The sequence below is a fragment of the Engystomops pustulosus genome, chromosome 4 (genome assembly GCF_040894005.1).
Source record: "Engystomops pustulosus chromosome 4, aEngPut4.maternal, whole genome shotgun sequence".
NCBI lineage: Eukaryota > Metazoa > Chordata > Amphibia > Anura > Leptodactylidae > Engystomops > Engystomops pustulosus.
The window spans coordinates 89,013,033-89,025,077 of NC_092414.1; the positions used below are offsets into that span (position 1 = coordinate 89,013,033).

The 12,045-nt window shown below is 39.1% G+C and overlaps 1 protein-coding gene across 1 annotated transcript in view; it reads left to right on the forward strand.

Annotated features, from left to right (window-relative positions):
• The window catches only part of CAND1 (cullin associated and neddylation dissociated 1), a 22,539-nt gene extending 12,067 nt beyond the window's left edge, over positions 1-10,472 (forward strand). Inside the window, exons 7-15 of the mRNA XM_072146662.1 lie at positions 751-896; positions 1,693-1,985; positions 2,337-2,478; positions 3,672-5,165; positions 5,816-5,911; positions 6,056-6,225; positions 6,329-6,493; positions 6,614-6,721; positions 8,945-10,472. Coding sequence (XP_072002763.1) covers positions 751-896; positions 1,693-1,985; positions 2,337-2,478; positions 3,672-5,165; positions 5,816-5,911; positions 6,056-6,225; positions 6,329-6,493; positions 6,614-6,721; positions 8,945-9,169 — 2,839 coding nt within the window. The 3' untranslated portion in view covers positions 9,170-10,472. The remainder of the gene's footprint in view (positions 1-750; positions 897-1,692; positions 1,986-2,336; positions 2,479-3,671; positions 5,166-5,815; positions 5,912-6,055; positions 6,226-6,328; positions 6,494-6,613; positions 6,722-8,944) is intronic.
• The last annotated feature ends 1,573 nt before the right edge of the window (positions 10,473-12,045 follow it).

Here is a 12,045-nt window from a genome sequence, read left to right on the forward strand (position 1 = left end):
GTTCATATTCCTTGAATTCCCCTTTTAAGTAAAGATAATGGGCCTCATTTATCAAAACTCTTCTAGTTGCTCATGGCATACAATTAGAGCCCCGCTTCTAGTCTAAACTGTTATGGGAAGATTAAATCTGAGCTCTGGTTGGTTTACATGAACAGCTAGAACAGTTTTGCTCTTGGGCACTTTTGATAAATCTCCCCCACAATATTTTTAAATTCTGGAAAACTCTTATTTCTTGAACCCCTTTTGGATATCAACCATGTAATGTTTCAGGGTTATCTGTTATTTTTGTTCCAGTTGTTGAAAGCTGGCAGTTTCCAGGAAATCTTGGCAACTCCATGGGTGTTATAGCAGGATTTAGTGGTTGGGCCATCCCTGCTCATGTTCCTGGTTCTGGCAGCACTGCTCATTAGCCTGGATGTTTTTCCCTATGCCTATCCTGATCCCTTGGGGTTTTCCAGAATTACAGGACAACCTATTTAAAGGGAATCTGCCACCAGAATGAAGGACTGTATGCAAATGAACCCGGGGGGCTTCAGGCTCCATTAACACCTATGAAGCCTGGAGCCCCTCAGGCTCATTTGCATACAGTCCTTCATCCTGGTGGTAGGTGTGCCTTAAGGTACTAAATGGATGTGGTAAGGCTGGTATCGCAGGTCCTAAGTGGGTGGCTTTACTGACTAACTGTAGTAATGCACAATTTAAGGCACCGTTTAGCTAAATAATGTAACCTCTATTGAAATTCCCTGATAGGTGTCCCAAGGAAGTATATCCACATGTATCCACTGTTATAAATATCTGTCTTAAGTACTTGACTTATGATCCCAACTACAATTATGATGACGAAGATGAAGATGAAAATGCAATGGATGCTGATGGTGCTGATGATGACGATCAAGGTATTTTCCCTTATATAAAATTTTACCAATTTAAATTTCTAGAACTTTTTTTTTTTTTTTTTTTAATCCAGTGATCCTAAGGTAATAATAAAGGGACATTGGCAAACAAAATACCATCCTTAGTTGTAGCCTCCTGCCACGCATCAGCAAGATTACTTTCCAATCACTTTCCTTTTTATTTTTTGGTGTTTTGTGTTCATTTTTTTATACTGATATGGAATAAAGTTGTCTCTATCTTCTGGCACAAACCATGTATTTTCTTGGAATTACATGGAATCAAGCTTGGCACTATATTAAAGACAAAATTCTCTTTTTTAATTTGGTTCTGGCTTGAGGCTGTGTGTTACACAACCAGAGATTTAGGCATTTATATACATACTTGGGAATATAAGCTTCAGATACTGTTCCAAGTCCAGTTTATATATTTGAGTATCTCTGGTTTTCCAGCTCACTGAATCCCAATTCTGATGAGATTATTTAATATAGTACCAAAAGCATAGTTGTGGGTACTACGAAGCACAAACATTGGGGCCCATCTTCCAGCCTCCAAATGTGAATAAAGCTTGTGCGTATAACCATCCATGAACCATCCTTGTTTTACAAGTTGTTTGCCAGGGCCATTGGTAGCAGGATCCAGAGCAATAAGCTGGTCCACCTCATGAAGAACTTCTCTTTAAAGCCAATAAAATTCTATAAGAATGGTATCTTTTTGTAGTTATTGCTGAAAACATATTTTGTAACTTTTATTGAGATGAGGTACAAAAATGTAAAAAAAAAACTAAACTTCTGCCTCTAGGTAGTGATGATGAGTACAGCGATGATGATGATATGAGTTGGAAGGTGCGACGTGCGGGTGCCAAGTGCCTGGATGCTGTGGTCAGCACTCGCCATGAGATGCTGCCAGAATTCTACAAGACGGTCTCTCCGGCATTGATAGCCAGGTTCAAAGAACGTGAAGAGAATGTTAAGGCTGATGTATTTCATGCATATCTATCACTCCTGAAACAGACCAGGCCTGTACAAAGCTGGCTTTGTGACCCTGATGCGATGGAGCAGGGAGAAACTCCCTTGACTATGCTGCAGAGTCAGGTTGGTGTCTTTATCTGCCTCTTTCCTGTAATAAAATGTGTTTTTAATTATTCTGCTACCTGCCACAGAATTGCAAGTTTGGTTATATCCAGAGATTTAAAATGGCCATTTAACCATTCTCACAAGTTATTTCATGCAGCCACCAGTACACTGAGATTCAGTGCAGCAACAGTAGTTTTGCAGACCCTGCTGCAGAGCTTCCTTTCTTAAACCGGGCTGCATGTGGTGGGAAAATGTGATGCAAAATTTTATTTTCGGCCATTGTTTCCTTATAAATTTGATGCAGTATTGAATTTTTTTTTTTGCTTATGTCACTGTAAATGCTTATGATCGGTTTATATTAATCTATAGGTACCGAACATTGTAAAAGCTCTGCATAAGCAGATGAAGGAGAAGAGTGTGAAGACCCGGCAGTGTTGTTTTAATATGCTAACGGAATTGGTCAATGTGCTGCCTGGGGCTTTGACACAGCATATTCCTGTTCTTATACCAGGTACCCAACTATTTCCTATTGTACAACTTTTTTTTTCTGTGTGTGGGGTGGATATATATTTCTTACACACTGGCATGTGCTTACTGGTACATGATCTGTCCTCTCTTTGCTTCTAATACCTTAGTTTTTGAGAAAATGTCTTTTTAAAATTATGCAAATGAGGCTCCTGTCTACATCACAGAAGCCCATGGTGGCTCCGTCTGCAAATTATTAATGCCTCCATTTGGTGGGAGGGAGCAGGCAGAAACACCGAATATAGGTGTGGAACATTGCATCCATATTGTAGATATCTTTTAACACCATTCTTTAAAAAAAAAAAATATATATATTTCCAATTTTCACTCCGCAAGCCGTAATTTTTAGATATTTTTGTCTTGCAAACTAGGGATTGTTATCTGCCAGACAAATTGTACTTTCTAGTAGCACAATTAATATTCTGAGCCATGTACTAAGAAGCAGGAGAAAAATTCCAAATGTTGTGGAATTGGCAAACAGACCCAACTGCTACGCCATATTCAGATTGGCTTTATTTTTGCGGTTGAGAGGACACCTTTCCTATATTCTCTGGATCAGTACAATTGCAAAGATAAAAAATTTATATACTTTAGTTGTGTCTTAAAACCTTTTAAAAGACGTTGCTATCTTCTTGACAACTGTAATTTTTTTAATTTTTTTTTCATACTTCAATGTGGAGATCTTTGAAAGGCGTCATTATTTGGGATGACGTTTTAATTGATACCATTTTGAACACTATATGACCTTTGGATCACTTAATATGCAAATTTTTAGTAGTGGCAAAATTTGGACAATTGGGTTCCATTTTCTCTTACAGGGTTCACTGCTAGGAATAACTGTTAATATTTTTATCAGACTTGTGGGACAGTCTGTCTCTGAAAGACAGTAATACAGGATGCTTAATTACAACTACGGGAGCCTTTAAAAGGCTTGCAATTGTCGTGTCAAGCGAATGGCACACTACTATCACATCACCGGGCTGTCAATTGGCCATTAAAGATGGAGGAGCTCATATGCAGGACTGTTTGGAGTATATGGGTGCCGCCATCTTTGATGCCAGCACCAGTGTATCAGCTGACACCAGCTGCTTATATGCCAGAAAAAACTGACAAAATAAACAGCTTGTACTTAACTTTGTGGAATATAAAGGGTTACTCAATACTTTTCTTTTCTTGCAGGAATTATCTTTTCATTAAATGACAAGTCAAGTTCTTCTAACCTGAAGATAGATGCTTTGTCATGTCTGTATGTAATACTCTGCAACCATTCACCTCAAGTCTTCCACCCACATGTCCAGGTCTTGGTGGCACCTGTAGTGATCTGTGTTGGAGATCCATTTTACAAAATCACATCTGAAGCCCTCTTAGTTACTCAGCAACTTGTGAAAGTCATTAGACCATTGGATCAGCCTTCTTCCTTTGATGCAACCCCATACATAAAAGATCTGTTTACATGTACAATCAAGAGGTTAAAAGCAGCAGATATTGATCAAGAAGTCAAGGAACGTGCAATCTCCTGCATGGGTCAAATAATATGTAGTCTGGGTGATAATTTGGGAAGTGATCTTCCCAGTACACTTCAAATTTTCCTTGAGAGACTGAAGAATGAGATCACTCGTTTGACTACAGTGAAAGCTCTAACACTGATAGCAGGATCTCCATTAAAGATAGATCTGAGACCAATCCTGGGAGAAGGAGTTCCCATCCTTGCCTCATTTCTCCGAAAGAATCAGAGGGCGTTAAAACTTGGCACTCTTTCTGCATTAGATATCTTGATCAAAAATTATAGTGACAGTCTGACTGCAGCAATGATTGATGCAGTGCTGGACGAGCTTCCGCCTCTGATTAGTGAAAGTGATATGCATGTGTCTCAGATGGCAATAAGCTTTCTGACAACATTAGCTAAAGTTTATCCATCCTCTCTGTCGAAGATTAGTGGGTCAATCCTAAATGAACTTATTGGGCTTGTGAGGTCACCGTTACTTCAAGGAGGAGCTCTTAGTGCAATGTTAGAGTTTTTCCAAGCCTTAGTTGTGACATCAACTGTAAGTCTGGGCTATATGGATTTACTGCGGATGCTGACAGGCCCAGTGTATGCCCAGAGCACTGCTCTCACCCACAAGCAATCATACTATTCTATTGCCAAATGTGTAGCGGCACTTACTCGGGCATGTCCAAAAGAGGGGCCAGCTGTCGTTGGCCAGTTTATCCAAGATGTTAAAAACTCTAGGTCCACAGATTCAATTCGGCTGCTGGCTTTGCTTTCTCTTGGGGAAGTTGGACATCACATTGATCTCAGCGGACAGCTAGAGCTCAAATCTGTTATATTAGAAGCATTTTCCTCTCCTAGTGAAGAAGTAAAATCTGCAGCATCATATGCACTTGGAAGCATCAGTGTAGGCAACCTACCAGAATATCTGCCATTTGTCTTACAAGAGATAACTAGTCAGCCCAAAAGGCAATACCTTTTGCTTCATTCACTTAAGGAAATCATAAGCTCAGCATCAGTAGTGGGCCTTAAGCCATACGTAGAAAACATCTGGGCTTTACTCCTTAAACACTGTGAATGTGCTGAGGAAGGAACCAGGAATGTCGTTGCCGAATGCTTAGGCAAATTGACATTGATCGACCCAGAGACCCTCTTGCCACGGCTCAAAGGATACTTGGCTGCAGGTATGTGTCGCATAGTTATTCAGAATCGCCCATGACGTTACTGGTTTGCTGTGAGTGAGTGGGTGTTGCAAGGCACTTTATTATTTTTAAATATTATCTGGAGTAATGTTGATCAGATTACAGGCTGTTCACTGCAACCTGGGGCTAAAGTACCTTAAATTACCAAAATCCAGAGGTGACAGTGGACAGAGGTCCATTTGTATGTTGGTTGTTCTGAAGTCTGGGACTGCCTGTGTGTATAATGCATTGATGTGCATGAAACGTAATGCTACTCTTTTATTGTTTAAGCAATATTCTCAGCCTTTATGAAATTATAGAAATGGCCACAGGAGTATTGCTGCTAAGGGTAAAGCCCATTGCCCACGAGCAAGTTTGATCTGAGAAACTCTCTCCATTGGTTTGGGGGATGTACTGGACCAAACCTAGTATTGCTAGTGCACAGAGTGAGCTTATTGGATCACTTGTGAGTAGGCAACTGGGCTTTAACCTATTAAGCAGCTGCAAAACTTTTAATTTTGATTGTGAAATTCAGCTAGTCCTAACTGGCATTTGAGGCTTTAAATGAAATATTGTTAAAAAAGTTTTGATGATATTCAGGGAATTAAACAGTTTGTTTTTAAATCTTTATTTCTTATATTTATTTTTTTTAGGTTCATCCTATGCACGAAGCTCCGTTGTAACCGCTGTTAAGTTTACAATTTCTGATCATCCTCAGCCCATTGATCCGCTGCTGAAGAATTGCATTGGTAAGCCTAATCTATAGCTAAAGTCCAGTTTCTAGTCACAGAAACTAATAGAAATGATGCCCATGTGTCTGCATTTTACACCGGGTTGCCTTCTTTGTTCATATGTTAATGCAAAGTCTGTTTATCTTTTATTTTTGGAAACAGGTGACTTTTTGAAGACCTTGGAAGATCCAGACTTAAATGTGAGACGAGTAGCCCTGGTGACCTTTAATTCCGCTGCACACAACAAGCCATCATTAATCCGAGACTTGCTTGATTCTGTGCTTCCTCATCTTTACAATGAAACTAAAGTCCGAAAAGAGCTGATAAGAGAGGTCTGCGTCAGAAATTCAGATTTTTTTTTAAATCCTCTTGTTAAAGTATATTTTCCAGTGTACTTGTTCATGTGCTTGTTTATGAATGTCATGTCCATTTCAGGTGGAAATGGGTCCTTTCAAACACACTGTAGATGATGGGCTTGATATCCGGAAAGCAGCTTTTGAGTGCATGTACACTCTGCTCGACAGCTGTCTGGACAGACTAGACATCTTTGAATTCTTAAACCATGTGGAAGATGGTTTAAAGGATCATTATGACATTAAGGTATCATTATTGTTAACCTCTTTAAGTATACTGCAACTTGTATTTTGTTTCATACACTTTGCTGAATGTAATTATTTTTATGCAGTCAATTTAGTCTTTTGTGTTTCTTCCTTTTTCTAGATGCTAACGTTTTTAATGTTGGTGAGACTGTCTACCTTATGTCCAAGTGCAGTACTACAGAGGCTGGATAGATTGGTAGAACCATTGCGGGCCACCTGTACAACAAAGGTATGTAACTTTTTGTGTCCATTTTATTTCTGATGACCAACTAAATATATGAGCCTGGGTTTAAATTACCAGCGCTATCCAGGCTCTAAAGGTGTTCACTGTTTAAAGGGAAACTAACCTCTTTGCAAGTGCTATAATCTGCCGACAGCCTGTTGTAGTGAAATGTACTCTAATTTTAAAAATACCTTTTTATGATTTTTGTCAGTTGAGATATTTAAGAAATTTTGTTTTTATTCTGTATACTAATAATATAGTTGAAACAAAATGAAACTGTAAGACATGGAATGCGATTTAGGCAAGGATATCAAGTGCTCTTGGTGCTGAGGCGATGCCCCAGGTGACCAGCTACCTCATTACCGTACATATTAAATGAGGAATATCTTGGAAATGGCATAATAGACATAAATAATAAAGGCATATTGTAAATCGGTGTGTTTTTCTACAACTTGCTAGCAGCAGATTATAATGCTTGGTGGAGTTGGGAGACTTTCTATTAGTTTTATTGGTACTTATTTAGTCCATCCCTGACTGCAATAAACCATCTACTTTGGGATTTTTAGAAGCTTCTTTTCCTAATATGTACAGAAGAAGTGCTTTAGTCTGCTTTTGGGAAGTTACTTTCCAGAGTTACTTTCCAAACGACCAACACAGTTTTATTCAAAGTATCTTCATTCGAGCATTTGCGTTCTTGGGACACTGGTTGCAGGAAAGATAGACTTTTATGCAGTTAGTATGAAAAATTAAATAAGGATTGAATCTAAAAATACATGCCTAAGGTAAACAGAAGATTATTAATATGCTTGATTTTCTATATGATACTAACAAACAAACTTGAAGAAATTTTGAAAAGGGCAAAGGTGTTCATGCCCATCATACAAATGTACATTTAAGTTAACCAAACCCAAGTGGCCTACCATCTAATGTGCATGGAGCAACCTGACTTTCCTCAAATTTAAATTCACATGTGGAATTGAACAACCTGACCCTTAGGACATGTAATCAATGGAGGCTGGATCAAGATTTTTTTATTATTGCACCCAGGTGGCGTGTTTTAAACGCACACAAAAAATAAATTGCCGGGCTCTTGTGGTATACATGGGCTAAGCTATGATGTCAAGTTAGAGTACTCCCACCCACAGGCCTTTGTTAGCCTGTGACCTGTGTTGGGCTGTGGACCCTACGTCACATATACCAACAGAGGCCTGCAATGCCAGAGAATCTGCTCTGGACCAGAGTTAAGTACTAAGGCTAGTTTTGTTTAGGGACAATAATAAAAAATGGATTGATCCCAGACTACTGCCTTTAACGGGGTTTTCCCACTAAACAACTTGCTGATCGGTGGCGGTCTCGGTGATGAGAACCACTCAGATCACTAGAACGAGGGGTCCAATGTATCCTCGTCGCTCCCCAAGATGAGCGGAGGAAGATGCGCATGTCTGGGCTGCCCTGTTCATCTCTATGGAGCTGACAGATTGTACTGAAGGGGTCCGGCTGTGGTACAATGGATCCCCTGTTCTCGGGTTCTCTGTGGGTCTCATTACTTAGACCCTCACATATCAGCAAGTTAGGCCCTATCCTGTGGAAAGGGCCTAACTTTTTTTTTTTTGGGGGGGGGGGGCCCCTTTAAACCTTTCTGAAGTAACAAGTTCTACAATTAAATTTTTAAACGTTATTTAAGGCCTGCGGCCTTAGCTGTCAGATGCCTTCGTGCAGTATTCTGAAGGATCCATGGTCTACTAATGGGGCCCACATCTCCATACTTGCCATGGGTTGCGGTGTTTAGCTTGGTTTGTCAGGTTCGTTTTGTATGTTAAAATGTGTATAAATATAACCCAAGCACACTGATGTGCAATTTAGAAATTCATTAAGACACATGGCCAGTTTTCATTTCTTATGAACGTTTTCGTCTGACACGGCAGCCTTTTTATTAAATACAAAGGCCGGCAGGTAATAAGGAAAGGCAGCAAGTGTGTGGGCACCTCGGTGTAGCGCTACATTCTGGAGCACAGTAGTACTATACCACACACTTACTGCCTATCCTCATTACCTGCTGGCCTTTGTATTTGATAAAGGCTGCAGCATCAGCAAAAAACGTTTACAAGCAATGAAAACTGGCCGGGTGTATGAATACATTTCCAAATCGCATATCTGTGTACTTGGATTATATTTGAGTTTGAGTATGTTGAACTGTTTTACTAGAGCATGCATTTGGTTTATCTGCAGGTGAAGGCAAACTCTGTGAAACAAGAATTTGAAAAGCAAGATGAACTAAAGCGCTCAGCAATGCGGGCAGTGGCAGCACTTTTAACCATTCCGGAAGCGGAAAAGAGCCCCTTAATGAGTGAATTCCAGTCCCAGATCAGCTCCAATCCTGAACTTGCCGCAATATTTGAAAGTATTCAGAAAGATACTTCATCTGCCAACCTGGAATCAATGGACACAACTTAAATATTCCTGCTCATGTGGGACCATAACATTGAACCATTTAATGCACTGAAATTGACAGGTTCTAAATAAGTCAAAAGATTGAAATCTTATCAAGCGTATCGAGCTACACAATGTCCACTTTCTTTAAGGAGGGGGTTTGGCTTAATTCCATTGTTGCTTTTTGTAGCCTTTATTCCAAGAATATGTGTCCATAATAAAGAAGTTATTGGTTCAGCCATTTTAAAGATGGTTATAACTTAGAATATATTATGTATGGAAATACCTTCCAGCATCCAATTTCCCCTGTATTCTTTAGGATTAAAACTGTTAAAATGGACCATGAACATATTTTTATTCCATATTTTTTTTCTCTCTGGTTTCAGAGCTGAATACATTTAGTGTTTTTTTTTTTTTTTTTTTTTGTATGACGAGTTCCGCAACATAAAAGACTTCTGGCTTGCAGATCAAAGTCTTTGTAAGATTTCTTACATGACACAAGAGTGAGAAGTAAAGATTCCCTTTTAAACTTGTGGTAGAACTCTATCCCTAATCTGCACTTAGTTTGCATGACTGGGTTCACACATACAGTATATAATGTCTGTAACATAGCATGCATTTCTACAGAAACTGCATTCTGATCCACGTGCAGTTTTAATGAAATGGGATTGACAAGCATCTAAGTGTATTATAATAGTGTCCTAGAGTCTTTGCAGAACACTTAAATGGGTATTCCCATTTCAACAATTTATTGCTTGTATTATAAAAAGTTATTAGTTTTCCAATAAAGTTTGTGTATCAATTCCTCACTGTTTTCTAGATCTCTGCTTGCTGTCATTGTATAGGGAGCTTCTGTGTTTCTTCCAGTGGACAGAAATCTGACCATGATCACACAGGTGCACGTTATTAAATACAGCATAATCGGAGCGCTGTGTTATAACGAGCCGTGCACCGTCCACCGAAAGTAACACAGAAGCTTCCTATAGAATGACAGCAAGCAGAGATCTAGAAAACAATGAGGAATTGATTCAAAAAGTGTATTGTAAAATTGTATACACTTTTATAATTCAAGCAATAATATTTATTTGTAGGAATACCCCTTTAAGCAGTTCTGAGTAGCCTCCCAACTGCTCTAGATAACCAATTTCATCAAGGCTTTATAAGTTGCGTGAAAATATGGCTTTTCTTGGAAGAGTTTGCCAATTCCTACAAATGAAAATCTAGAAATGAAGATAATTGCCATTTTGGAAATAAAACCAATTGTGTTCATACTACATACATGGGAACATCAATAAATAACTGGCGTATGTGCTCTTTTTATTTGGCATTCGTGTTCATCAAAATGTATTAAATAACACTACATCAGTGAGTTGTCTGATAACATAACCTAAATTATCGGTTTTGTCTTATTGGGCTAAGGCTTCGTTCACACCTGTGTCAGTAGTTTCCATTACACACTTACTTTCCGTTACTCTTCTAAAACTTAGACCTGAAGGTGATTTGAAAGTCTCTATTTACCTTCTGTTCCCTGTTGACTTCCATTACGATTCCTTTGGAAAAAAACATACCGGTTGCTGAGCTACGTTTTCTGATATTTCATATCTGGAAAGAGAACAGACCCATGTTGAACGCAGGTGTGATTATGCCTTACCTGTACTGCTGGACACGGATGTGGACAGATGTGGCATTTTATTTCTGCCTTTAATAATTTGCTACATTCAGCTATGATTTTTCTTGTAATGGAATGTATACTAGAATTTGAACTCTCATCTTCATTCCCCATAACATTAAGTATCTTTTGTTTCCCTGTTGCTCCTAGACATTTAATAAATTGGCAAGTGGGTGTTCCCAGTGGGTTTTGTACCCCCACGAGCTATTGCACTGTCCATTTATACTGGCATACTTTAACCCTTGCCACCATTGGTCTTTTTCATTTGCTTTATTTTGCCATATAGTGTTTTCTTCATTACAAATTGTACTTGGTTGCCATATTTTTTTTTTTACTTCCAGGCTGTGTATTGGGAAGCTGGAAAATATTCCAAATGTGGTGAAATTGACAAAAAACCACATTGGAGCCATATTCTTTAAAGAAGACCTGACACCAAGATTTTACCCCCCTGACAAACAATACCTGCTGGTTACACTCCTTTCACCTAAAATCAGCTGCCAGTGTCCTTAATTACAGAGAGTTTTGATATGCAAATTAACTTCCCTGACACATGTCTGCTGTCTGTGACTCCTCTCTCCCAGGCTGGCAGTGAACCACAGCCCCTTATTCTGACTGACAGCTCTATCTCTTCAAATCGCAGCCCTGCCTCCTTGTACTTGGGGACTGTCTCCTAACATTTAACTACAGACATATAATGCCCTATGTACTTATAGGAAATATTATATCCATTTTTTTTTTTTTTTTAATTTTTTTTTACACAGTGCCTTGTATTACATTGATGTCATGTGACCAGTGACATAATCGCAGGTCCTTTGGCATTCTAACAATAGCAAGTTGTATATCAGGTATGTGATCACATAAGGTAACGCAGCCTCAATGGAGGATGAAGAGGAGTAGAAATCCATGGAGGCAGCTGTGACTTCATGTGGTCAGATACATACATGGGGTGCAGTTTTCTATTAAGAGGCTAAAGGACCTGAGACTGTCACTGGTCACATGACATGAATAATAAGGCACGGGGAGGAGTAGAGAGGGGTTGGCCAAGCAGGACCCCCACACTCTGATGCCAGGTAATATAAGATAAAACTTTACACACATGATCCCAAGAGCTTCTGGATAGGTTTTTTCTCTATTTTGTACTTTTAATACTATGATTTTTGATACATTTATTTTAGAGAGGACATGTCAACCATTTTAAATTCCTTGCATCTTCTAATAGCTGCTGCTGATG